The sequence below is a fragment of the Panthera onca genome, chromosome B1, assembly GCF_046562875.1.
Source record: "Panthera onca isolate mPanOnc1 chromosome B1, mPanOnc1 haplotype 2, whole genome shotgun sequence".
In the NCBI taxonomy this organism is placed as follows: domain Eukaryota; kingdom Metazoa; phylum Chordata; class Mammalia; order Carnivora; family Felidae; genus Panthera; species Panthera onca.
In genome coordinates, this window is record NC_138342.1 from 140,062,928 (window position 1) to 140,090,502 (window position 27,575).

At 38.9% G+C, this 27,575-nt stretch overlaps 2 protein-coding genes across 6 annotated transcripts; one reads left to right on the forward strand and one right to left on the reverse strand.

Moving 5' to 3' along the window:
- Positions 1-20,458, reverse strand: NPY1R (neuropeptide Y receptor Y1). 5 transcript variants are annotated; one of them, XM_081795583.1, is made up of 6 exons: positions 20,352-20,442; positions 11,854-11,917; positions 8,869-9,131; positions 7,152-7,255; positions 1,802-2,648; positions 1-1,697 (listed from the first exon to the last, which is right to left on the reverse strand). In XM_081795583.1, exons 5-6 carry the CDS (start codon positions 2,495-2,497, stop codon positions 1,245-1,247), a joined length of 1,149 nt encoding a protein of 382 aa, XP_081651709.1. In that variant the 5' UTR covers positions 2,498-2,648; positions 7,152-7,255; positions 8,869-9,131; positions 11,854-11,917; positions 20,352-20,442; the 3' UTR covers positions 1-1,244. The 5 variants fall into 5 exon arrangements, with proteins under 5 accessions (XP_081651709.1, XP_060509833.1, XP_060509835.1 ...); XM_060653850.3 differs by lacking the exon at positions 11,854-11,917 and having other exon boundaries at positions 20,352-20,458; XM_060653852.3 differs by lacking the exons at positions 11,854-11,917; positions 20,352-20,442 and adding an exon at positions 7,506-7,722 and having other exon boundaries at positions 8,869-9,161.
- Positions 19,946-27,575, forward strand: NPY5R (neuropeptide Y receptor Y5). The gene is made up of 2 exons (XM_060653849.2): positions 19,946-20,053; positions 25,777-27,575. Exon 2 carries the CDS (start codon positions 25,786-25,788, stop codon positions 27,124-27,126), a length of 1,341 nt encoding a protein of 446 aa, XP_060509832.1. The 5' UTR covers positions 19,946-20,053; positions 25,777-25,785; the 3' UTR covers positions 27,127-27,575.

Sequence of the window (27,575 nt, forward strand, 5' to 3'; positions counted from 1 at the left end):
TTCTAAAATCAAACACATTTAATACGTTTATAATACACTGAAGTTGTATCTTGTTCTTTAAAATATCTTCTCTCCAAATGACTCTGAGCCTCAATCATGAATACAGGATGCATGAAATTAAGTATATTAATATAACACAACCACTTAGTACTTTATACAGTACATTATTTACAAGACTACACAAGGCACACAGTTCATACAAGTTAAAATGGGCTATATGAAGTGTTCTCAGTTTTCAGGTATTTATCCCTGCCAGCCAGGGTGAACATTCTTTTAACATTATACTTTGGTGTCCTCCTTTTAAAAACGGACATTGAAAAAGTTAAAAATGAGTTACTATATAGGCACTGATGTATGGAAAATACACTCTGTGTTTTTACATATCGAAAGCTGGAAATACCTTTAAGCCACATATATATTTAGGCTAGAAAACTGGACAAACACTGAACAGTTTGTGAAGAATGGAAAGCCTCTTGACCAACAATTCAGATGAATATAATTCAACTATTTGCTGCACTACTAGTTTGCTTGTTTAATTAATTGCTCTGAAACCCTTTGGTTGTCAGGTACCAAAATAGTTTTGAAGTTAGAGAACTGCTTTCCCACTTAATTCTTGTGGGTGGCCCAATTCCCCATGATATTCACAGCTGAGAAGTATTTTTATGCATTTTTATCTTAAGTGATAAATCAGGAGCAAATTAAATCCTGTCTTAAATTTAAAAAAAAATGCAAATCACTCTTCAATGACTTCAGACTGTAGGTATGTAAGACAGAGACTCAGCTCCACATCTCGAATGCTGCTTTTGCTGTCACCTCTGTAACAGACTGAAATGTCTATCATTACATCAGGATTGCCCAATCTATTGACCGTGTAACCTAATGAAATAGGGATAGCCCAATCTAATGCGTATCAGATACCGTGCTTCTAAAGTCAGTCAGTAGTAGTCCTTTAAAGCAATTTTATTCCAACAAGTCAAGTATAAAAGTCTTTGTATTATATGCATACGTTTACAAAAAGCACTTCAAGGATGTCTGGTCAAACTAATGTCAGAAAATTCCAAAGTCCATACATTTTGTCCGAATTTAATTATGACAGTTACAATTAAAGCGGTAAAAAGCAAGACAAACAAATCTTGGTCTTTCTTAAATGATTACAACCTCACTCCTTGGGGGAATAAAAGCATTGTTGTGGGTTGTGCTTGGTTTTAGACAGGTGTCATCTGGGGCCATATGCTAGAGCAGTTTCAGATTTTTTCATCATCATCATTGTTGATTTTCTTAAATGCGACTGGGCTTGCTTGTTTCAAAGAAGTCTTAGAAACATCTGTGTGCATGGTAGACATAGCTATTGTCTCATAGTCATCATCCCGAGACCGGAAATCACAAAAGTTAAAGAAGAACTGTAAGTCTCTCTGGAAATTTTTGTTCAGAAATCCATAAAATATGGGGTTGACACAAGTGGATATCATTGCTGTAAGATGGCAGAGCAAGAATAGTAGATTATGGTTGCACGTAGCAATGATCTGATGATTCCAATCAAACACAGTGTTAAAGATGGTAAGAGGCAGCCAGCAGACCGCAAATGCTACCACAATGGACAACAGCATGATGTTGATTCTTTTGGTTTCACTGGACCTGTACTTATTGTCTCTCATCTTGTCCATCATATTGTTTCTCCTTTTTAAGCGTATATATATCTACAGAGAGAGAGAGAAAAAAAGTTCAAATAGAACCACCAAGTTAATGTGGAATTCTGTGGAAAGAAGGTTAAAATGGAAATGGCAGGGGGAAGTTTTCTTACCTTGAAGTAGCAAATAAATATAAAACAGAGTGGGCCAAAATACTGCAGCATCAAGAGGAGAGTTGTGTAAGACAACCTATGAGAGTCCGATGGAAATTTATCAAAGCACACGTACTTGTCCTTGAACGCGTCAAGTGTCACGTTCTGGAACGGTTCATCGGTCAGTACTTGATAGATGAGAAAAGGTAGAGAAGAAACCACAGCAAGGACCCAAATGACGGCAATACCTACGTAAGCATGTCTGTTATTTGGTCTCCACCCTCGTGGGTTGATTATCAGCTGATGTCGCTCCACGGCGATGAGAACCAGAGAGAAAATGGACACAGTGATCGAAACACATTGCACAAAAGGATTCAATTTGCACATTGCCTCACCAAAAACCCAGTGGTCCATTAATGTGTAGACAAATGTGAAGGGGAGACACATGATGGCAACAAGCAAGTCTGAGAAGGAAAGGTTCACTATCAGGATATTGGTAACATTTCTCATCTCCTTTTGTTTCAAGATGATTATGATCAACGCCAGGTTTCCAGAGACTCCAAGAATTATTACAGCTCCATAAGCAAGAGCTAATGTAAATATCATGGCCAAGGGCAGATGGCAATCATCACTTTCAAAAGCCAAAAACTGGGAATTCTCTGAAAAATTACATAGGATTGAATGATTTTCAACCTGGGACATTAATGTTGAATTCATTTTGATTGGTTTGGTTGTTATAGATTATTCTAGACAAATGGAAAATATGTTTCTTCAAAGCAGATCAAATATTCAGCTTATTCTTATTCTTCATATTACAATCCATTTATGAAAATTATTCTGAATTCTTCATTCCCTTGAACTGAACAATCTGTAAAGAGAAAATGACCAATGGCATTACTAATTTCACCGAAGGCAGTCAAAATGACTTCTGACTCACAGTGCTGTTTTAAGTGAAAACACTGAAATAAAGAAACAAAATGTAATCTCTATAAACACCTTTTTTTTAAAAAATAGCAGAAACACTGCCAACATTTTGAGGAAAACCTCTTCTAATATTTTTAATTGGGCTAGCAACTAGCAATTGACTACATTACTACATTTTGACTCAGCAAAATACAGTAGTCTGTAAATCAGTAAGGTGTGTGTAAATCTCATGCCCAAAGTCTTATATAAACCACTGTCAACAGATTCCTAAATATTGTAAAAAATGAGCATGTAACAAAAAATTTAATGTATGGGTTAAAACATAAGATACGAAACAAAGAAAAACAGCAAAAAAAACCACATTTCCCTAATTCTTCCTCTTATATTAGAGAAATGAGATAATTCACTAAGTTGTACTAATAGCTCCGCAATACACTGAACTGCTCTTGAAGGCAGACATTATTTGGCACAAGTATATTCCAAAGGAGATGACCAATACAGTGCAACATGAGAACTTTGTCCTATGAAGGACTGTGGAAGGGAGATGTCTAATCCAGAAAAGAATAGGCATGGTATAGACGTCTTCTCATATCTGAATGGGTAGCATGCACGTTAGCAAACTGGGCTTAGAATATTATGTCTGACTACATAAGCTAGAAACAGGACCAAGGGAAGTATATTAGTGGGTATTAAAAACAAAACCAATTTCACATCACTATGATGTGAACAGAAGTTTAATCAAATGAAATCAACTGCCTGCAGAACTATGGAGCGCTCCATACACAAGAGTCTGTAGCTACTACACAAAAGACTTCTGGGGAGCTCTTGCATTGTGTAGGAAGGAGATTCAACTGGATAACGCTGAAGTTCCTTCTAACTTTTAAGATTCTATGATTTTATTAATGTCAGAAGCTTTCAAAGGATTTCTAAGGTTTTATACATGTAAATATCCTCCCTCCCCGCTAGACTGTATACCCACACAATGCAGGGGTCTACATTTTAGTGGTAATTTTGATCTTTCACGGCATTTTGTGATGCAAAGATTCTTTTCTCACCAACAGGACAAATTACAAACAATGGTGGTTTTTTAAAGTTAAAAGCTCCTTTAAAAAAAAAAAATCTGATTTCCTCTAGATTGTTAAATACATATAGGAGATTAGGGATTTCCTATGTTAATTAACAGGCCATTGTGCTTGTGTTAAGAAGGAAATTGCATTTGTTTCTTTTTTATGTGAGAATAAAGAAAAGCATGCAGATTTACTTCCATTTCAAGGAGGTAAGAATTTAATGAAACATTTGCCTTTTAAGTGACACCTCTAATGAACCTTTTTTTGAGTGTTTCTGCTTTCTAGAACATGAGGTGTTTTTTATTATAAAACCACAATTTGGCTTTATAAAACTGAATAAAAATAAAGATTTCCAACATTTAGAGAGAATGAAACTATTAAGACGAGGAATGATTTCAAGTGTAAATGTTTTTAGAAACATGGCTCTCCCCTCCTCTGTGCAACAACCAGTAAATAATGACTCTTAAACTTAATGCAGTAAATTCGGTGCCTGGGTGGCTCAGCTGGTTAAGTGTCTGACTTTGGCTCAGGCCATGATTTTGCAATTTGTGGATTCAAGCCCTGCATAGGGGTCTGTGCTAACAGCTCAGAGCCTGGAGCCTGCTTCAGGTTCTGTGTGTCTCCCTCTCTCTCTCTGCCCCTCCCACCCCCCCCCCCCAAAATTAAAAAAAACATCAAAAAAATTAAAAATAAGTAAATAAAAAATAAACAAACTTAATGCAGTAATTACCATTTTTCTCTCAAGAATACCAAAGGCAGAGAGATAACCTCTGTCTCTTAGTGTCTGAGAACAAACATTGGAGAATAATCTAATCTAAATAATTATCTAAAATATCTAAATCTAAATATCTAATCTAAAATAATTATCTAAATATCTAATCTAAAATAATTTCTTTTTTTATTTTGGATAATTTATCATTTTTTTAATATTCATTATTTATTTTTGATAGAGAGACAGATCACTAGCAGGTGAAGGGCAGAGAGAGAGGGGGGACACAGAATCTGAAGCAGGCTCCAGGCTCTGAGCTGTCAGCACACAGCCCAACACGGCGCTCAAACCTAGGAACTGTGAGATCATGACCTGAGCTGAAGTTGGACGCTTCACCGACTGAGCCACCCAGGCGCCCCAATAATCTAACATTTCTTTGAAAATTCCTCACTGAAGAATGCAAGAAAATTTTGCGTACTTCATATTCAGTTTGCTATCGTGATAGTCAACATGACTTAGTGAACTGTGAGTTTCTCTTCATTATTTAAAGTGAAACTCGCATGATAGAAAAGTGTATCCTCTTTATCCTATGACTTCTCTTGGTTCCCTGTCACTAAACACCACCAGAATCCTGGACTAAGACACATGTGAGTACATCCCTCAGCCTGACACTTGACGACCTCTACATTTTGCCTCCCTCCTTGTTCCAACAGCCCCATTGTGAGTGCTCTTTTCCAGGTCCTCACAGCCCACCAGGTGCCCCCCAGCCTGTTTCAGCCTCCACATTCATCTTCGTCTCTGCCATTGCTCTTTCCGGCTGTTCTTTCTCACCACCAATCCAAACTCTACTCATCTCTGAAAGCACTCTGAAAGTGCCCTTGAATCCTTAACTGGCTCCTCCCAATTATGACATAACCTCTTTTAGATAGGCAGTGTGTATACCTTGTAGGACTTTGCAAATGTTAGATTTAGAATAAAAAACCGTGTTGACTGACCTAGTAGGTGCGTGGCTGAAATAGCAGGTTCTTGGGTGAATTAATCCTAACATCAATAACTCAATTCTGTCATAGTCCTTTTAACAAGCAAGATGGATGCTAATTATAATAATCATTTTATTAGGTCAGGTATATAGGGGAAAATGTTCCACTGTGTGTTAAAAAAGGAATTGTTTCTGAAAAAATTCATTAATCCAATAAATGTTTATTGAACACATTTTGTTTTTGTTTTTAATGTTTATTTAGTTTTGAGAGAGCGAGGGCATGAGTGGGGGAGGGGCAGCGAAAGAGGGAGACACAGCATCTGAAGCAGGCTCCAGACTCTGAGCCCTCACCTCAGCACAGAGACCCACAAAGGGCTCAAACTCACCAACGGTGAGATCATTACCTGAGCCGAAGTGGGATGCTTAATCAACTGAGCCACACAGACACCTCTTGAATACTTATTTTGTATCAGGCATTGTTTTAGTGGAGACAACAGTGACCTCACGGAGTGAGTTTCCAGTCTTGTGGGCAAAGAAAGCCAAGAAAAAATAAACTGGTAAAAGGGATAGTATGCCAGATGATAAGTATTCACGCAGAAAAATAAAGCAAGGAAGGGGTTCTGGGGTTGTCGGGACCTGTACTTTATTACTGGGTGGTAGGGAAGGCCTCGGTTTGCCTCAAAAGGTGGCATATGAGCTAAGACCTGAAAGTGGTGAGTGGGGAGGCCATGTTGATATGTCAGCGACTGTATCCCATGTGGAAAGAACAAAGGCAAAATCCTTGAGGCCAGAGTTTACCTGGTGTATTAAACACCAATGATAAGTAGGATAAGTAAGAGAGAGACTAGTAGGAAAATAATTAGGAAGGGTAAGCAGAAGAGGAACAGATTATGTAAGGCCTTATTCCATGGGACAGTCTGACTTCTTCTCTGAGAAAAATGAGGAACCAGTGGAGTCTTTGGCAAAGGTGTAAAGTCACAGGATTTGTTTTACATTATTACTGTAGCTGCTGCTTTCAACAGATTTAAGACAGGAAAGAGAAGTAGGGAGATTCATTAAGAGGCTAATACAATAATCCAGATTAGAGCTAGTGGAGGCCCAGACTGAGGCGTTTACAGTGCAAAGGAAGAAAAATTGAAAATTTAAATCCATTGACTTATTTTGACAAAATTCCATACATACTGGAATTAATGTAAAAGTTTTCAAATTATTACAACTACAGGCTACAGAGGCCACTTCCTGCAGATGGTTTTAAGTGAATATACTGAAATTCAACTCTGAACCCTCTGGAATTATATTTGATGGACATGCTCTGTGAGGAATAGCAGTCTTTCTATTAAGTAGATGCTAATTTAACTATACAGAAAATGCAAACTATTTTTTAAGTGTTTGCAAAGCCTCCTTTTCTAAGTGCATGTTGGGTAGTCATTCCAGTTTGGTAAAACCCTTCTGCACTGGATAAAATGTGTATTTTCGACCTACCTTAGTATAATTTCAAGAAAGAACGGTTGTCAGCAAATAATACTCAGAGAGAAAGCATTCACATAATCTTTGCAAAAGAAAAATAATGACATTCACTATTCTGATATTTAAAATAAGATATGCAACTAAAGACACTGCAAAAATTAAAAGTTGTTAAATCTCAATATAGCTGTCATGAGCAATTAGAGACAAAATAGAAATACTACATACATCATCAGATGGAAAATTGGCCCCCTTCCAAAGGGAAATTTCCTTATCCTTTCCAATTGGAATGCTGGTCTTTCACTGCTTGCTGTTCTTAGTGCTGTTACTACCTGAAAATACAGGGTTTCTGGTCATAACCTGCAGCAGATAAATTTTTTTGTATACTCACAACTGGCTGTTCACCTTATGTGTTTGGAAAAGAAATGTCAGCCTTATTACATAGAGCCTCCCAAAGTTACTGCTAGTTTATCTACATGAGTTATATAATTCTCTGTTCCTTCCTCTCCCAGGAGGGCTGGTTCAACAGACAGCTGCCTTAAAACCATAAGGAAAGAGACTAATAATGCAGTAGTCACCCACCGAAAAGCACTTAGTCTTTAGTCATAGGTGGGGTACTGGGCTGGACAGCTTTCTGCTCTCTTTACCAGGAAAGCATTCTAGAGTCTTGGGACTGACAGATACTGTTTCTCTGTCCAGGTAGTGACAAGCAGGCTTTCCATTTCCCCCTGCCTGGGGGCCACCTAGTGAGATATGCTTTTTTCGTAGGACCCAGGTAAGCATGGCAAATCTGAACGATCTGGAAAAAAAAAAAAAAAAGAAAGAAAAAAAGAGAAAGAAGAAAGAAAAGAGATGTCAAAACACACTCCCTCTTTGCCCTCCCCTAACTTTTTCCTGTGCTCCAGCAGTTACCAAAGAATGAAATGGGCTGGTTAAATCAAAATTCCTGCTGCCACGTTTACGTGCCCACCTTTTTTCATACAGTGTAGTTAGGTGAACTGCTCCCGATTTTCCTCATTCTTACACTTCTGGCCCCCTCTTCCATTTGCCAGCCATCTATCAAGGTCTCTCCACCCGTGATGAGACTGGCAAACAAAGCATCCAAACCAACCAAAAATAAAAGAAGCACAGCCAGTTCTCTCTGGACCAACTTCAGTTCTTAAGGCATTCGCCTGTCTACCTGGAGAGACCAACTGAACACTCTTAAGCCACCTCTATCTACCTCCAGTCCATGCCCAATCTCCTAACCCTGCCGGGTTCCATCATCGCTGTTCCAAAAGGAGCTAAAGAGTTGGATGACTGAAACTCAGAAATAAAAGGCTAGAGCTCAGAGTGTCTACCGGGGCGCAGCGACAGACTGGAAGGGCCCAGCACCGACGGAGCGGGGCTCCATTCCAGCCCAGACGCAGGGAACCCACAAGTGTCCGGGGGCGCCGCGCCTGAGCTGGGGTCCGCGGGCCCCCCGCGGGACACGTGCGGTGGGACGGGGACCAAAGCGGCGAGTGGTCACTCGCCAAACCCACCCTTCCTCAGACAATCCCAGCCACCGGTTCCCTCCGCTCAAACTCCAGCGCAGCCTCTAGCGCAGCCAGCTCCAAAAAACCGTGGAAGATGCGCGAGGTCAAGGGAAGACAGCCTTACGAGAACCCGAAGAGGCAAGAACTCAGATCCCCGTCCGGAAATCCTCGCGGAGCAGGGTGCACGGATGCAGCCAACTCCCGGTTACGAACGTCGGCCCCCACCCATGGGCAGGGCTCTTGGAGTTGTCCGATCATCTGCAGCACCTTGCGACCTACCTGCACCGGGAGCCCAACTGAAAAGCTGACTCCATGCCCCACCTCAGTTTCCCAGAGTCAATTCCGGGCACTCGGCAGGTTTTTTTTCCTTCGTCTTTCATCCTCCACCCCCTCAAAAGTCCTTAACAAGGTGTAAACTTGAAACTTACCCTCTGTTGGATTCGTCGTTTTCGCCCGTTTATTAAAGCGGGAAGAATGGTAATGGCAGGGATAGAGCCGGGAGAAAAGATCCGCTGGTATTTCTCCTGCTCAAATCCTAAAGATTGATGAAGATAGGAAGAGACGCCCCCTTAAAGCCGAACTCCACCTTATCCCCGGATCACGTGACGGCGCCCCGCGAGTAGCGCCTGCTGCTCCCCCCACAAACACCTCAGCTTGGGTATACACTTCGGGGGTGCGTTGCCTAGGAATTCTGGAAGGAAGAGAAATTAAACATATCCACACGTTGTTAAACACAGACGCACGGTGCAAAGGAAAGTAAGCACTCATCCCCACAGTCCTGGACTCCCAGGAAAGCAAGACAATGTCACAGGGCTTTAGAAAGTCAGAGCCACTGTTTTCCTTTGTTTGCAGGTCAGTGCCATCTTGTGGCCGAACTTCTACCCGGCTGAAAAGCTGGAGCGTCAGCCCAAGTCAAGACTGAAAGGGGGTGTTATTTAGGAGAAAAGGAAATGTGAAATTCACCGCAACAATGTTACTAATATGTTCCTTGCTTTTTTTGGTGACCTTTGTATATTTCTCACACCAGTACCGAAAAGTTTTTTGTTTTTTGGTTTCTTTTGCCCCCATTTTAAAAGCGAACAAAGAGAAGACCTTAAAAAGCAAAAGTAGCAAATCTCGGATGAGCTAGCCTGGCCTTTGTCCTTCTTTCTTTCCACTGAGAAAATGCAGTTAGGTTTGTTCCCAGTGCCTAGCTGCTTTTTTTAGGGGAGCACGCTGAACGGAACATTTCCCTGGTGGTCAAAAAGTCAATGCCACTTCCTCGGTGCTTAATCTACCCTTGTACTGAACGTTAAGAAGAAAAGAATGGAATGTACACAGAGTACATTGACGGTAGCAAAGCCATCATGGTGCCGGGTGATTCAGGATCACTACTGATAACACTGATCTCAGATGTTGTACATAGTTGTATTCCACTCTGAAAAACCAAAGTTGTGTATTTCACTCACACTCACACACACACACACACACACACATTATTTACTGGTGAGGATGAATAAAACTTCTTCCAAATCAAGCTGCCAAAAAAAATAAAAAGCGCTCCTAATAAAGATACAAGATACTGCCTAGGATATGCATAAAAGTTTTGTTACATAACAACTATGATTGCATTCTGTCTTCAAACCAAAAAAAAAAAAAAAAATTCCAAGACAAAGGGAATGACCTAAACTTTACACTGTTAAAATATGTTTTCTTTCTCTGGCAAAATAAACAGTATTTAAAGTTCAGTATAAGTCATAGCTCATTTATTTGTATAGTGTGGTAAACATCTGGTTTTTTTTCCAGGAAATCTTTCTAAAATATTTGTATTTAGACATTTTTATATAGTTGAAAAGGGATTATGATCAAGATTTAAAATATCGTGGTCATGTAATAAATAAACTACAATAGTAGATGGGAACATACATTTTACAAAATCCTACTACTGGTTAAACAGGGTAAAATGGCAAGTATATTTTCTTTTATTCTTTTTTTTGTTTCAACTAAGGATGAAAATATAAGGCATAATTTAGGAATTTAAATTCTTTTAAAGAGCCATAACTCTAGGTTTCTAATCACCTGTCTACTCCATTCCCTCAAGTCACATTCTGAGAAGCAAGTTTGCCCCAAGGTTTTGATCATCAAACTGGCTATTTTTATTCTGCTCCAAGCATTACAAATGTAATAATTTAATTCTCCATGAAGAATACATTTTCATGTAAACATTTGTGCCATGTCAGCAAATATTTTGGAGCTGAAAATACAATCTGGACTCATTAGACACTTTCCTTTCTGTATTTCCCAACAATGCTAAGAAAGTCATGTCTGCAAGAATGCCCCAAATAAACATGGACATTGTATTTTACCTTTCTAACTGAATTGCCATAAAGTGTCCCCCATAAGGCAAATTCATAAAGCTGCATTCTTGAAATATTAATATTAAATACCGTTCTTTGACAGTTCATTGGTCTCAAAGACTTTTCTATGTCAAATTCTGTAATGCAAAAATAAGTTTTGAAATGCTCACCAACAGCAGCAAATTGTATAATTCTCCAGGAGTATCATTTACTAAGTACTTTTTCAAAGTGTAAAATGTAAAATAAAATTAAATTTTAAAAAGTGTAAAATCAAAAAATTCAGGATAGTATAATAACCTAATGCAACAGAAGATCCTCTTATATAATGTAATCTTATGGAAGGTTTCAAATAACATAATCTGAGTTCCTCAGAAGACATGTGTTAAAGAGTAATGTGAATTCCTCAAAAGATGTATTAAAGAGAAGATATGTGTGAAATAAAGAAATTCTTTTTCTACTCTTAAATGAACAGCCAGTTTTATACTTTCTTATTTGGAATTCAAACTAGATAAAACCTCTTCGCTAGGGAGAGAGTTTTCCATTTTGTGTATTGCCTTCTGAAATTTCATAGCATTCTGACCTATAAACCATGACTAGGAGAATTAAATTAATGACCTGTTCTCATGTTCTCTTGGGCAAGTCTTTTGTTCTGTCATTTAAACAGAAGAATAGGCTTTCCTCATTAAATCTCTGTAGACCTTAGTTTTATCATCCAGAAAATGGTCTGGCCCTTTAAATTGCATGATTCAATGACTGCCTAGATAAAAGTGTATCACTCTACCTGCTGCTGGAATTTATCCATTGTAACTACTTTATTGGTCTCTTGATGAATTTCTGCTCCAAGAGTTAATTAAAGTTTCTAAAATGCTATTAGGCCTTGATACAGGAAAATTGTCATAAATTATCGCTCAGCTAAATCTTGATAGGCATTAACACTACATAGGTAAACTAGAACGTAGATGATATTGTAAGGAGAAAATTCCACTGGGGTAAAACTTAATATGAACCATGCTGGTGAATCAGTTCATAGTCTATGCATTAATTAGGTGTCAGTTTTTCCTTCTTTCTGTAACTTACCTATTGCATTTATTTGAATCGATGATGTCACAGAATATAGATTGCAACATTATTTTATGGACCACTGAGAAAGAGAGAAAATGCTTCCAGTAAAGCAATGACACACAATCGATTATAAAAGAATCTCAAAGTGAGAGTACTAAAATATTTTTTTAATAAAGTCCTCATCTTAAAACCAATGAAATATAGGGGGTAAAGAGTTTTGACTAAATTGGTTAGTACAATCAAATAGTCAATACAATCACTTAATTCAATTGGATTCATTGGACTAACTAATTAAGAATTATTAATTGTTTTTGGGACTTAACTAGCAGAAAGGAGTGCAAATTTTCTTTAAAATGTTACTATACAAGTATGTAGGCAAACAATTCAATATATTCCTTGTGTAGAGGAACTAAGTAATATTTATGGATTTGTTCTTGATTAGAAACGGGAATGCACTTCAAGAAAGTTCTCATTCAGTCACATAGCCCACAGACTGAGAGTATCTTTTTTAAATCTGTCAGAATAAGACTATAGAGGACTAGACTCTTAAAATTATTTAGTAAATATCCAAACATTTTACTGTAGATCTCACCTCGTCAGACACCCTTCAGACATTCAACAAAAGTATAATGTTATTTTACAAAAGTGTCACATTATGTATTTATTGCATGGTATAATGAACAGAGCTTGCCATTGTTACTATTATTTGTTTTGATTTTTGTCACTATTCACTTCATATCTCCTCTCAAAGACATGGAGTAGGAATAGCTGGTGAGAAGGACAAGTGTGAACACCACCTCTGAAACTTGTATCGTCTATGACAAGTATGTCTGACAGTTCATCTTGCCCCACTCCCCAAATCTCAGGCTTAACATTAGACCTTTTCACAACACTTTGCTTAGGTAAGTATCCCTTCTTCATTCCTTTGTTTAAAGTCTAGCTGTTGCTTTTCTTTCTCCAGATACATATAAATCTACAAAGAGGAAAAATATCTAAAGATGGGCTGGGGTATAATCGGACTCTTCTGAACCCAGGAAATTGCTTGGCTACCACTCTCTACTAGCATAGCACATAGGTGAAAATAATGCAACTGCATAGATTATTGAAACTACACACTCAAAACTTTCGTTGAACCTTAAATATCACCCCAAAATTCTTGGGCTTGAGTGACTTCCAATGTCTCTCCTTTTAGAAGATATTTCAAATTGTCACATTTCTCCCCTAGTCTCCTACCTCATATCCCATTTTCAATGGACTCCCCCTTCCTTCTGAATTAAGTAAAAATGATAGCGTATTTACTCCCTAAATTCCATATCCCTCATTTCAGCAGTGAATCCTCTCTCCCAGCTGTTTCAGCCCCCAGGCTTTGAGTCAGCCTAGCCCACTGAGTTTTCCCAGCTGACACCCGAAACACCAAGTGACAGCGACAAGCCACCACCATTGTGCTCTCCCACTCAATCCATGAGAATAAATTCCATGAGTGAGTTGTTGTCTTATTCCACTAAATTTGGGAGGTTTGTTACACAATAATATAAGTATAACACCTGTTTATTCAACAACTCCGTTTTCTTGGCTCAATACTAAAACGAAAACAAAAATAAAATTGCTCACTCTTTCATTGTAACTCCCTCACCCATGTCATTGCTTTTGTAGTTGCTTCTCTTTCTGGTAACTTCTCCCAAAATAAAAAAAACATTTACTGTCCTCTCATTTGCTCCTCAAATATGGCCCACCTACCCACCTCTGCCCATAACACCAATGACCAAAGCCCGTGGACACAATTCAGACTTTATTATATTTATTCTTTATGTTGCATTTGACTCTTTACACCATCCTATGCTCTTGGAATCTTCTTTTCCTTTGACTTCATGAACTCCACACTGCAGGCTTTACTCATCCCCTCCTGGATGCTCCTCAGTCTCCTCTCCCAGGATCTGCTGTCTCTCTCTACTTCTTTAGCTGTTTTCCTTCCCAGGACCCTACTATATAAATCGGCCCAAGATGGCACATGTGTATTAGCTTAAAGTGGCCCCCATATTGTTTTCTTCTTCACAGCAGGCTACGACGATTAGCCCAAAGCCAGACAGCACCAAACTCAAATTCTCACACATCTAATTGCTTTAAATTAATTTTAATATGTATATTTTTAACCAGTTAGAATCCATCTACTTTTCATACTCTGAGAAGCTGAACCCATCATGTGTAAACCAGAGATGAAACAAATCCTATCGCCATGACAGATACCAAATTGTTGCTGCCCTTTGGAGCTTTCTGAACCAAGTCTCCCCACTTGGCCACTGAGGGATGTCACCTAGATAAATAAGCCCACTCTCTATTTTCCCATTCTCCCCAAGAGTCCCCTGTCCTATCTCTCTTCTGGATGTAGCACCCCTGGATGAGCTGTTATCTCTGGAGGCACTGTTGCTGGGAGAGACTTCCCATCATGCAACTCTGTCCAAGACCACCACCCAAAAAGGCTTGTGTGTTACTGCCTTTTGTGGTCTTGTCTCTTCCTTGATTGACCAGACAGCCCCAAATTTATCATCTCATTCTTAATCTTCTCCTTTTTTTAAACCCTTAATGCATAATCATATTCTTTGCCATCAATTACATGCTTGTATACTCATAACCCTAAATCTCTCTCTAGAGGACAGATCTCTCTCAGGCTTCATTGGCAAATTCTCTTCTCAGTCAGTAGATGGGATCTCAGTCATTGTCATCATCTCTATCCCTCAAACCAGAATCTAAGAATTGTCCCGTGTTTCTCTCTCACACCCTCAAATTCAGTTGCTCACACATTCCCATTGATTTTACCCCCTAAACATGTCTCAGATGTGTTCTTTCATATCCATCAAGCTGTACTTCTTTGTCTGCAAAATGGTCTCTCTGCCTCAGTGGCTTTCACAGCCCTCCAGTAATATCCCTCCCCAGCTTAAATAGTCGAGTTGCTCTCTGAACCCTTCAAGTGCCATGTCCTTTTAACCAATATTTTCAGTATCATCCTCTACCACTTCCCACATACTCAGGCATACTGAACTATTTGTATTTCTCCAACTGGAACACCCTCTCTCGCCTTGACGCTATTTCCCCACTTCGTACTTGCCCATCCCTGCCATTTGGAGCTTTAACTTTCATCAATTCCTCCTCAAGCTTCAGTTCAAGGATCTTGTCTACTATGAAGCCCTCTTTTATATCTCTCAATCTCCCCAAATGCCCCCATACGCTGAATGTGTCTTATTTATATTCCGGCAGGACTCTAAGTTTATTTCTAACACAGAATTTAGTACGCTATATGTAATTAATTATTTATTTGCACACATTTCTGGAAGGTAGTGGCTACTCTTTTCATCTCCTTAAACGCACAGCCCAGAATTCTATCTGGTGTATCATAAGATACTGACAAAAGTTCTCCTGAAGGGCTGAAGAACAAGGAATAAAGTAGGATAACGCAAACTATGAACATCACAAACCAAACCCATTTGTTCATCTCATTTAAAAATGTCTTGGGAATTTTAGTTATGGTGGATTATTGCTATTTTTATACATACACATATTACATGTATACATATACTTTACATATCTGTAAATATATATTTTATACATATATATCTTACTGTATACTTGTCTTGATTCTTCTCATATTCTTTATTTTTTTATGTATTGATTCTGCTTTCCCCATTAAGTGTAAGCTTGAAAAATGAATCCTACTGCCTTTAAAAATGCATATAATGTGTAATGAAAATGTCTCATAACTTTTTCTACTTGCTGAATAATATACTTTTAAAAGCTGAAGTACCTGTGAGCGTGATAAGAATAAGAATACGGCAACAGATACATTTTTGAAGAGCATATCATTTAACCGCCATTTAATCAACTTTTGATTCTGGGCTTTTGCTTTGAGCACCTCTTTAAACATTCTTTTTAAAGACTATTCAAAACAAACCATCAAAAACAAACAAACCATTTCTCTTTCATTTCCATTTAAATATAGTAAAGCTATATTTAAACTTGTAAGTATGATTTAAAATACTAACCATGAAAATTTAGCTAAGAAATGGAAATTTATATTAAAAAGCAATATTGGGGGGAGCTTATCAACACCACCACTTCTTGTTTTGATTTACAGAAGGGAAGAATATATGGCCTATATATGGATTTACATGATAGAAATATTATGTCTTCTTCTTCTTTTCTGTATCTTGTGCTGAAATTTTTAAAATGATATAATTAGATAAAGAATCATTTGTTGGGGCACCTAGGTGGCTCAGTTGGCTAAGTGCCTGACTTCCGCTCAGGTCATGATCTCACAGTTCATGGGTTCGAACCCTGCGTCGGGCTCTGTGCTGACAGCTCAGAGGCTGGAGCCTGCTTCCGATTCTGTCTCCCTCTCTCTCTCTCTGCTCCTCCCCCATTCACACTCTGTCTCTCTCTCTCTCTCCAAGAAAAAAAAAAAAAAGAATCATTTGTTCATATGTAAGACATCCACATTTTTTAATAAGAATGTATCAAGTATCATTATATAGTTATTATAGCTGCAGGGAAGAGAACGTGCCAGTATAATGGAAAACTATCAACAGTATTTTCTTCTTCTTTTTTTCTAATATGGAGAGGAGAGAAACAATTTCTATGACCATAACATTTTTCTGAAGATCCAAAAAGTGTCTTTTTCTACACATATGTCTATAATGCATACTTCTTAAAGGCATAAAGTCATAGGTAGTCAGAGCTCAAAGGGGATTCCATATCTACTAGTCAAAGCATTTCATTTTACAAAGAAAGTGAAGACTAAAAAGGTCAAGTGTTTCGTCTAAAGCCCGGCCAGTAATTTGGAATAAAACCTGGATGAAATCCAGGTGTTCTGGTTGTGTCCATTATACAAATACATTTGTGATTTGTGATTGTATAACTATATATATATGTGTATCACATATATGTGTTTATGTATTTTTAACATGGCAAATTTATTTTAAAAAAAGAACCATACATCTTGTTTGGAAATCAGTCACTATTTTATGCTTAATGATTTAATCGTTAGAAAATCAAAAGGAAAGATAAAGTGTTGCTTAAGTAGCACAGTGCTTGTCAGAAGAAGGCAATTATGTGTTTATAGTGCCCCCTTAGGACCTCAAAATTATCATCGAATTATCTGGGAAAATGGCTCTATGCACTCGACATTTTGGATTAATATTTTTTTTGTTTTCGTTCCTTAAAACAATTGCCTGTATTTCACAATTATGTTAGTTTCTTGTTTTAAGTCCTAAATATTGATTATATGACAAACTATAACAATTCCAAAGAAATCAATGCATCAATCAGCATCACAAAAACATTTTTGGTAATACCCAGAAATGGCCCTTCCCACATCTTTTAAGAATTAAGGATTTAAATTTACCATGATAGAAACAGTGGCAAAAGAAATGTTCTTTATGAATGTAACATTCTTCATGAATGTAACATTCTTCATGAATGTAACAAAAATCTTCACAGAAATAAAATGCATCACATAAAGTAACACTATTTTTCTACTTTATTTGTCACCACTATTCCTATATATTCCTATATATCAACATTACATATCATTTGAGATTATGTTAAAGCACTTTAGTATTCATCCTTCACAAATGGTCCCTGTTATTAAAATACAGCAATAACTTTGACAAAAACAACAGACATGTTCCTCAGAGAAACGTCACTCCAAGCATTGTTTGGAGAGTGTTTTATTATTCAATAATTTGTCTTAGGAGTCCGAGTGATTTTAACTTTCACCTTTAGAGATATGCTTTCTTTCATAACTGATGAAGAACCATGAGAACTGGAAAACACCCAGTTTAATTTCGTAGCATGCATAAAATCCAACTTAATTTCCCAAATGAGTATTTTATAAATAGTGAGTAGCAAAAATATATAGAGCAGAAGTGGACATTACTATCTGTGTTCCCAGAGGTAGTACTTTACCTGCTTCAATTGACTCCATAAAATAGGAACAAAATTACTTATTATGGTCTACAAAGAGTGATGATGATTAGTTTTGAATCCCTCCTGGGAACTTTGAAGATAAAAGCACACTGATCTTCATATCTTCCTCTTTATGTAGCATACTGTTGAAATTTCAAGTTGACAGTATCTTAGAAAAAAAAAGATTCTTAATAATTTGTTTATTCCATGTATGTTGAATGTGTATTTAAAGAAGAGATTCTGACTCCCTTTTTGAGGCTTGCATGTTTGTGTATGCAGTGGGAAAGGAATGGTGGGTTAATCAAAATCTCCATCTCAATCACATGTTGGCCTTTTATTTTTAATACTCTAATAATAACAGTTACTTCAACCTAAGGGTTGATATTATAAAAAAAAAACAAATTAGTGGAAAAGAAAACAATAAAATCCATCTTGTATTTTTAACATACAAAAGCTTGCACCATAGCTAATATTTTAGAAGACAGTCACAATGGGGTTCATTTAGAAGTTGTTTTAAAGACAATGCATATTTGAAGAAGGTATGTATTATAACCGTGCAACGGATGGAAGCATAGACATTTATGTGGCAATGTGTAGTGCAGTAACCATGCAGATGTTGGAGTTAAGAAAGTCTAAGAACCAAACTTTGTTTTCTCACCAGTCCCCCCGTGTTGACATTACCATCCCTCAGCTCACCGACTGCAGGATCCAATGGGCCTGCTCAGACTGACTATTCTGTCAAGCATTTGGGGAGAATGTACTAGAATTCTAGAAATAAAACAGAAAAGAATGGAATAGGAACTGGATTTGCCTGAGGTATTTAAAAGCTCTTGGATGCCTTTCTAGCTGACACAATGACAATGTATAGATCCCTTGGGTGTCATATGTTAAAATTCAGCAGAGAAGAGGCACAAGAATTTTGGTCGACTTCTAGGGAAACCACTAGGGTTTGCTGCCCCCAGAAATTACATTTACAAATCGCCTTGCTCCCAAGAGACATGGTCCTCTCCAGTTTACAGAATGCCTGCCCCATTGGATTGCTCCAAACACCAAGCACTCGATGCTATGATTGTCACATAATCATTTTCAGTTTTGAAATATACAACAAATACAATCTTCCTCCTGCAAGGCCATGGTCAAAAACATAGGGATCTCTACCTCCAATCTCTTTCTCCAGTGTGTCTCTCCATCCCTCTCTCTCGCCACTCCCTGCCTCTTACACGCACACGCGCGCGCACACACACACACACACACACACACGTACACGCACACGGGGCAGAGAAGCCTAAAATACCTGCCAACTAATGACTGACAAAAATAAGGCCAACCTGCACCACAGATTGGGAAACACTGAGGATGGGAATCACATTGAGGAGAAACAGAGGGCTAAGTTTTGTGGTGTTTTTTGGTTAATGAGTTGGGTTTTTTGTTTTGTTTTGTTTTTTAAGAAAAAAACCTATCACAATTCTTTATTCCCGAGTCTTCTTTATGTTACTGAAAAGCCCTGGGAAACGTGGATCCCATTTCACCCTCACTTCTCCGCTCCACGCCGATTGCCCACTCCCACAACTACTTCTCCTTAGAAGTGGGAATAAATCCTTTTTCCTGTTCTCCGCGATGGATCAAATTGCTGACCCCTTTGTGTCCCCTGCCCCTCCAGATCAGCCTCTCCACCTAGACTTCTCCCTTGCTCACTCCAAGAGGGTGGGAGAAAGAGCAGCATTCTGTTTTGGTTTTGGTTTTCATTTTTTCCGAACAAAGGGAAAACCTGGGCCTTGAAGCTTTTTCTCAGGGAGCCTAAGCTCTGAGAGGTACCCCTGCACTCCCACATCAGCTCAAGCCTCCGAGTTCACTTCACCAGGCTGGGGACACAACCGGCAAAAATCTCCCAGCTCGTCAAGTTAACTTGGCCTCGGCCGGCAACCAGAGGCCAGTGTGACGGGGTACCCTGCCGGGGGCCTGCAGCTTCCTCCTGGGGCCCCAAACAGCAAGGTAGGAGCTGGGATGCCCCGACCCCGGGCTTGGGGAGAAGCTGGCGCGGAGCAGGCGCCCTGGAGCAGGGTCTCTGGGGTCCCGGGAGCAGTCACGTGTTCCCGAGGCGCCTCTAAAACCCCCGCTGCTCCCCGCTCCTTCCTCCCTACCCCCACCACTTTCCCACCGCCACCTTCAGGTCCTCCCCCTGCAGCCGCCGCTCGCTCGGGCGCAGGAGCGACCGCGTTCCCGGGAACCGAGGCACCAGCACCGGCCCGGGAGCCCCGAGGTATGGGGTTCAGCCTCTCCCCGCCGCTCCCTTCCACGCGGGGGTGGGCCTGCAGGGAGGGGCCGAGGCCGTTTCTGGCTCGCGCGGCTAGTCCGCTCCGGGCCCGGGAGCCGCACCCCTGTCCCCGGTCCCCGGTCCCCGGGTGTATTGGGATCTCCCGAGATGGAGGGTGGGGAAGCCCAAGGCAGCGCGGTGAAAAAGTGGGGATTTGGGGGTGGCCGAACAGTCAACTGTTAGGCTTGAAGGGAGAGCAGGGAAGGGACCAAGCGGAATTCTTTAGTGCGGGGCAAGTACTCACCCGGGGTGGAACTGGCGCTGGCCGAACCCAGGAGGAGTGTCCGGAATCCGAGCTGGAGCTTGGTCAGGAGGAGGCGGGAGGGGGGTGCGCGGGGACCTAGCGCTCCCCCTGGGTGCGAGCCCCGGGTGCAGCCCGGCTGGCTTCCGAGGCAAGGGAACGGCAGCCCGCGGGGTGCTCGGCTAGTGCACAGCCCTAGCCGGGCTCTGGCGAGGTCCCGGGGCGCAGTCCACCGGGCTCCACACGGGCAGTTCCACCTGCCGCGCGGTCCCGCAGCTGGCCGCAGACCCGGAGGCAGCCGCGCGCCTGGATTTGCGCTCCTGTTTGCAAGGTGGCCTCAAATGACAAATGCGAGCAATACCAGACATCCATACACCTCGAATTCCACCAACAGGGAATTTTTATCCCCAAGTTCACAGACCTTTAGTTTATCTTTTAAAGAAACTGAACCATTGTGTTGGATCAAAGTCGAAAGACTTGGCCACAGATCATGGAATAGCCTGAGGCTTTCAACAGAATTTTGAGTCCGAATGCAATTTAAAATTTCAGATTTCTCAAGGGAAGAGAAACTCTGCTGTTAGACTTGAGAAGGGAGGGTGGCGCGTGCCTGCGTGTTTGTCAGCTGAGCAGAGCTGTATTTATCTTTCCAACTCAAATTTTGCCAGACTCTAGCTTTAAAAATAAATCATGGGAATATTGGAGAACATGGAATCTCGCCATTGTTCCAGGATGATAGCAAAATCGGCGATAGTTGATATTCTATCATTGCTAGAGGAAAAAAAAAATTCATGTATTTTATTCTTTTGTGTGTGATTGGCATCCTCTGTGCAAAGATGTGCATTTTCATAAGACAGGGAATTATCTTAACAAAGGAACCTTATTTAAATATATAAGCTGTCTTTTAGAATCCTCTGAGTTTCCCCCCTATTATTCTTTTTAAGAGCTATCTACCTCACATACTTAAAGTCTATTGGGAAGATTTCATTTGTCTCGGTGTCAGATATAGATCGATTTTTATAAGAAAATTACAATATCAGAAAATTACACTAAGTCTACAAAGACTTTTTCACAGTCACCACACTTTGAGGAAGAACTTATATTTTTCCACTTTTTACTGTGAGGGTTGAAGTTGGATGTACAGCCCTGTGGAAACTGATGGCGAGAGAGAAAACTGGGTACGAAAGAAGAAAAGCTCATAAGTAAGCACAACAAAGGTTTCACACAGTCAGCATCAAGCTTCCTCTAAAATAATATTTCACTTTTCAAACATTCTTTCTGGTTACATCTCATAATTTGCTTAGCACTCTGAGATGAAGGAAAGTACACATACTGCATTACTTTTATTATGTGTAAAGTATGTTGCATAAGATTGTACAGTGTTCATTATAACACTTGTTGAAAAGCAGATCATTATTAAACAGATTTACATTTCCATTATATGTTTGCTTATTGTGCTTTTCAGGGAAGTGAAGGGGTAAGTTTAAGAAAAGAAATCCTTTGTGGTTTTGGGTTTTTTTTTTTTTTTTTTTTCATTTTAAAGTAGTTCCTCTACCTTTGATTTTTCAATTAAAGAAAAAAAAAAAGACAAATCTTATTGGACAACTATTTCCTACTGTTTAAAACCTCCCCTGGCTATTGTCAGGGAGGAAGAAATTTTTCTTTGTCCAAAGTTCTTCTAGTTGGACTAAGAATTAAATTTCCCTGAGACAGATTAACAGGAGAAAATCAAATTTAGTTTCCTACCTATGGGGAATCTACACAGACATGGAAATTCCAAAGACAGGCAAAATGAGGCATATGTGTCATCCTAGGCTAAGGAGAGGGGTAAGGGAGGAAAGCTACTAGCAGGAAGGTAGGAGATGTTTGGAAAACAAAGGTTGCCCTGTTATACAGTTAAGTTTCTTAGGTAAAAAGGAATCTCTATAAATAGCTCTTTTGTGGGTACAGGTCCCCTATCTAAAATTTTTTAGGCAGTTGGTGGGGAGGTCAAAGTTTCTTCCTGAGTCTTTTGGGTCTTGATTATTTTCAGCTCAAAATAATCTGCATGCCAATGTGTGGTCCATTTTGGATAGCCTGCCCTGGGTGGGGGGAGCCCTATAAGAGGGCACTTTTAAAGAAATAGCTCTGCATCCCCTTTCTTCTCCCCCTATTTGCAATATCTCTCGTGAGAAGTCATTGGAGCAAAGATTCACAAAATGCTCATTTAGTGCAGAGCATCATGTTAGGTGTCATGTGTATTTTTATGTTTAGATGGGATGGATCGGTTTGTGTTAGAGGAACAGCAGCACAGTCACACTAAAATAAAATGAATGTTAAATGAATGAATGTTAGGAGAGGGAAAAAACATAAGAAAAAATGATAATTTATCAATCTGTCAATAGGTACAAGTAAGCATCCATGATTTTCAGCAACAGTGTGTTTGTGCCATAGTAAAAAAGTATATCACTAGCAATCAGGAGAATGTCATTCATTCATTCATAATCCATTTAGGGCCTTTTATATCTCAGGCACTTGCAGTCTATAATTAATTACTTGTTGTGTAGCCTTGAATTAACCCCTGGAAATATTACCACATAGTACCTTGTATTTGTTACCTTTATGCCAGAGCCTAGCAGAGCACCTAGCACGTCAGCTGTTCAGTAAATGCTAGTTGAATGAATAAGGGAAGGAACAACTAATCTTAGCTCTTCATTAGTAAAAGGAGCCTCCCCTTTAAAATTGTATTTAAAGTAGAGTTTTTTAAGGAGGGCAAGAAGTGTTGCCCTCAGTGTTTCCCGTGTCCAGTGAATACTTAGGACGACATTTCCTTCATTTGCTTACTGATAAGGCAGTGGTTTTTATAATGTAATGAACTGAGGATTTTATGGACATGTATTGTTAGAGAAAAATTTTAGTGACAGGATGCAATCTGATGTATTTCTTTTACATTTAAATAAAAACATGTTATAAATATTTTTTGCTATTTTAGTTTTATGTTGCTTATGTGATAGCCTTTATGACTGAAGATGCCTCATTTAAAATTTTAAAGTGCTAAACTATCACCATTGTCTATGGATGTATCTCCTCATTTCATTTTAGGGCCATTTGAAAACCTGTCTAATTTCAGTGGTTCCTATATATATGTCTATGTAAAAAGATACACACACACACACACACACACACACACACATATATATAGACCTATAGTCACACTCTATCCTGAATTTTCCTATATTCCCCAAATGATTCATTTCTATTATTTCAAGGTTGGGAAAATTAAACTATTTTCTTAAGTGATAAATAGCAAGTGTTTACTTAGTATCCTCTATGTACAACATAATTCTCTTAAGCACCATTACTATCATAAAAAGAATTAAGATGTTTCCTTTATCTCCATTACAGTCCAATGGAGAAGACTGACCACTGCATTGGAGACAATCTGAAGTTAAGCCTCAAAACCCCATTGTTTCTATTACCTCAAATTATGTTGCATTTCCTCTTCCTTCAAAAAATTGTGGAGAGTAATATTTTACTTTAAAGGAGCATCATCCTCCAGTTACATGCCCCAAGAAAACACAAAGCCATTGTAGAATCATCTATGCAACTTCTCTTTTGTCCTTACCTTGGTAGTAGAAAAAGCAATCAGTAACCACAGATCTACAACAAAAAAGGATTGTTTCAAGAAAGCGAGTCAAAAGAAGAATGAATAAGCAGGATACAGAGGAACAACCTGTACACGTTATAAGTACAAATAGGATTATAAACAAGGTAGATGAAACCAGGGGTTATCAGAACCCAGGAAATTAGGCAAAAAGGCCAGTCAAGGCTACTTTGATTAGAAGCTCACTAATCCATTCAGAGTAGTTACTGGGAGGCAATTATCTGATAATATGATGAATAAAATGATTCAGTAGGCCACGTGAGTAACTTTTTTTGTTTACATTTTTTTTTTAAGTTAATTTATTTTTGACAGAGACAGAGTGCGAGCATGAGCTGGGGAGGGACAGGGGGAGAGAGGGAGGAGACACAGAATCCTAAGCAGGCTCCAGGCTCCAAGCTGTCAGCACAGAGCCCGACGCGGGGCTTGAACTCACAAATTGTGAGATCATGACCTGGGCCTGTCTCTCTATGTCTCTGAAAAATGAATAACCTTAAAAAATAAAAAAAATTAAAAAAATTAAAAAAGAGGACAAGAGGTCCCTTTTGCCTCTTACTGATATATTATAGACAGTTTGTGTTTCATCAGGCAATACTGTCAAATCTCCAGTATGTAGCAATAAATAAGAAATACCATTGTGCTATTAATAATATTACATTATTAATTTTGTTTGAAATGAAAAAACTTATTATGGGGTATGATATTGGTATTACTTATACATTTAACTTTAAGATATAAATTTTCATTCGGCCGTATGAATGTATTCAATCTTTTTAAAGCTGAAAATTATTTTCACTTTTTAACTTAAAAAGTAAACAGGTAATTTTTTTTTAAACACTAGCAGACTGCTGGCCAGTGGCTATCCTAATTCATGATAATCTGGCACCTCTTAAAGGACTAAGAATTGATCATGGAATGACTGCCATCCAGTATTGTGCACACGGAGTCAACAGTACAGCTTGATAAACACTTATTAAGTGCCCACTGTATACACCTAAGTCCTGGGGTGATCTTTCTACACTTGAGAAGCTTAAATTTGAACAAGATAATATTTAAGATACTAGACACTTGTTTGAATTTTTCATTTTTCCATAAATATTTATTTAGCACCCACGATGGTGAAGTTATTGGGCCATGGATTGTGGTAGATGCCACAGTGAATAAAGGACAATTTTCTGCTTTTCCATTGCTTATAAATAAATAAGGGAGGCTGCTATGCATTTTAATTGCATAGCAAAGCAAATTGTGACATTCGCATCAGACAGCTATAAACAGAGCAGTATGGGGGTTCCAAAGAGGAGATCACATCCAGTTGAGTAGACTAAGGAATACTTTAGCATAGGTGACTTTTAAGTTTGACCTTGATTGAAGTTGGAAATGAAGGAATGTTTAAGGTAAGATTATGTGACTACCCCATGAGTAGGCACCGTGACAGGATAAATGATAGCAATGAGCTGTTGTAAATTAGGTATCTTGAAGTTCTTACATATATTTGCCTTTTCCTTCCCTTTCGTCATATCTACATAAATTTAAAAAACAAGGTTTGCTATTTTACAACACATTAACACACCACAGAAGTGATGGTAGGCTTAGATTTACTGTAATTGTTATTGGCTGATATTTGCTGTGCTCTTAGAACCAGTTCAAGACCTCCCAAAACTTTTTTGGGAGATTAGTAAGGTAACAGGAGCAAATTGTAAAATTTAGTTTCCCTCTCAGTGTATTAATTTATAGTGGTCACGTAACTTTTTTTTTTTAAGTTGGTAACTAATGTCTTTTTATTCCAAGCAGGACTGTGATATGGATTTAGAGCTCCAGGACTTTTATAACAAGACACTTGCCACTGAGAACAGTACTGGGGCCCCTCGGAGCTCTGATTTCCCAGTGTGGGATGACTATAAAAGCAGTGTAGATGACCTGCAGTATTTTCTGATTGGACTTTATACATTTGTAAGTCTTCTTGGTTTCATGGGGAATCTCCTTATTTTAATGGCACTCATGAGAAAGCGTAACCAGAAGACTACAGTAAACTTCCTCATAGGAAATTTGGCCTTCTCTGATATCTTGGTTGTGTTGTTTTGCTCACCTTTCACACTGACCTCCGTCTTGCTGGATCAGTGGATGTTTGGCAAAGTCATGTGTCATATTATGCCTTTTCTTCAGTGTGTTTCAGTTCTGGTCTCAACTTTAATTTTAATATCAATTGCCATTGTCAGGTATCATATGATAAAACATCCTATATCTAATAATTTAACGGCAAACCATGGCTACTTCTTGATAGCTACTGTCTGGACGCTAGGTTTTGCAATTTGTTCTCCCCTTCCAGTGTTTCACAGTCTGGTGGAACTTCAGGAAACATTTGGCTCAACACTGCTGAGCAGCAGATATTTATGCGTTGAGTCGTGGCCATCCGATTCATACAGAATTGCTTTTACCATCTCTTTATTGCTAGTTCAGTATATTCTGCCCTTGGTGTGTCTAACCATAAGTCATACCAGTGTCTGCAGGAGTATAAGCTGTGGGTTGTCCAACCAAGAAAGCAAACTAGAAGAAAATGAGATGATCAACTTAACTCTTCATCCATTCAAAAAGAGTGGGCCTCAGGGGAAACTTTCCAGCAGCCAGAAATGGAGCTATTCATTCATCAGAAAACACAGAAGAAGATACAGCAAGAAGACAGCGTGCGTGTTACCTGCTCCAGCAAGACCTTCTCAAGAGAACCATTCAAGAATGCTTCCAGAAAACTTTGGGTCTGTAAAAAGTCAGCTCTCGTCATCCAGTAAGTTCATACCAGGAGTCCCCACCTGCTTTGAGATGAAACCTGAAGAAAACTCAGACGTTCATGAAATGAGAGTAAACCGTTCGATCATGAGGATAAAAAAGAGATCTCGAAGTGTTTTTTATAGACTAACCATATTGATATTGGTGTTTGCTGTTAGCTGGATGCCACTACACCTTTTCCATGTGGTAACTGATTTTAATGATAACCTTATTTCAAATAGGCATTTCAAGTTGGTGTATTGCATCTGTCATTTGTTAGGCATGATGTCTTGTTGTCTGAATCCTATTCTGTATGGATTTCTTAATAATGGGATCAAAGCTGATTTAATTTCCCTTATACAGTGTCTTCATATGTCATAATCCCAAATGTTTATCAAGGAAAGAACAAATGTTGGGATGGTCTAAAACACATTCACAATAACTATTTATGTATAGTAAACACGTTTTAGTAACATGAAATTCAATTTATGTATAAGAGTTCTGGATTTGAATGTCAATTCATAATATATGGAAGATAATTTTCATGTGTTATATATAATATGATGAGTTCATTTAGTTACATAAAGTCAATGTCAGTACACTCTGTAATTTCATTTTAAATATGGGGCACCTGGGTGGCTCAGTCGGTTGAGCGTCCGACTTTGGCTCAGGTCATGATCTCGCGGTCCGTGAGTTTGAGCCCTGCGTCGGGCTCTGTGCTGACAGCTCAGCTGGAGTCTGCTTCAGATTCTGTGTCTCCCTCTCTCCCTGCCCCTCTGTCACTTGTGCTCTGTCTCTCAAAAACTAAATAAACATTTAAAAAAATTAAA

Excerpts from the sequence above, each read along its gene's own strand:
- NPY1R (XM_060653850.3), bottom strand. The coding sequence starts at position 2,497 with ATGAATTCAACATTAATGTCCCAGGTTGAAAATCATTCAATCCTATGT. Across the intron at positions 1,698-1,801 it reads TATTTATTTGCTACTTCAAG|ATATATATACGCTTAAAAAG; the intron begins GTAAGAAAACTT and ends CTCTCTCTGTAG.
- NPY5R (XM_060653849.2), top strand. The coding sequence starts at position 25,786 with ATGGATTTAGAGCTCCAGGACTTTTATAACAAGACACTTGCCACTGAG.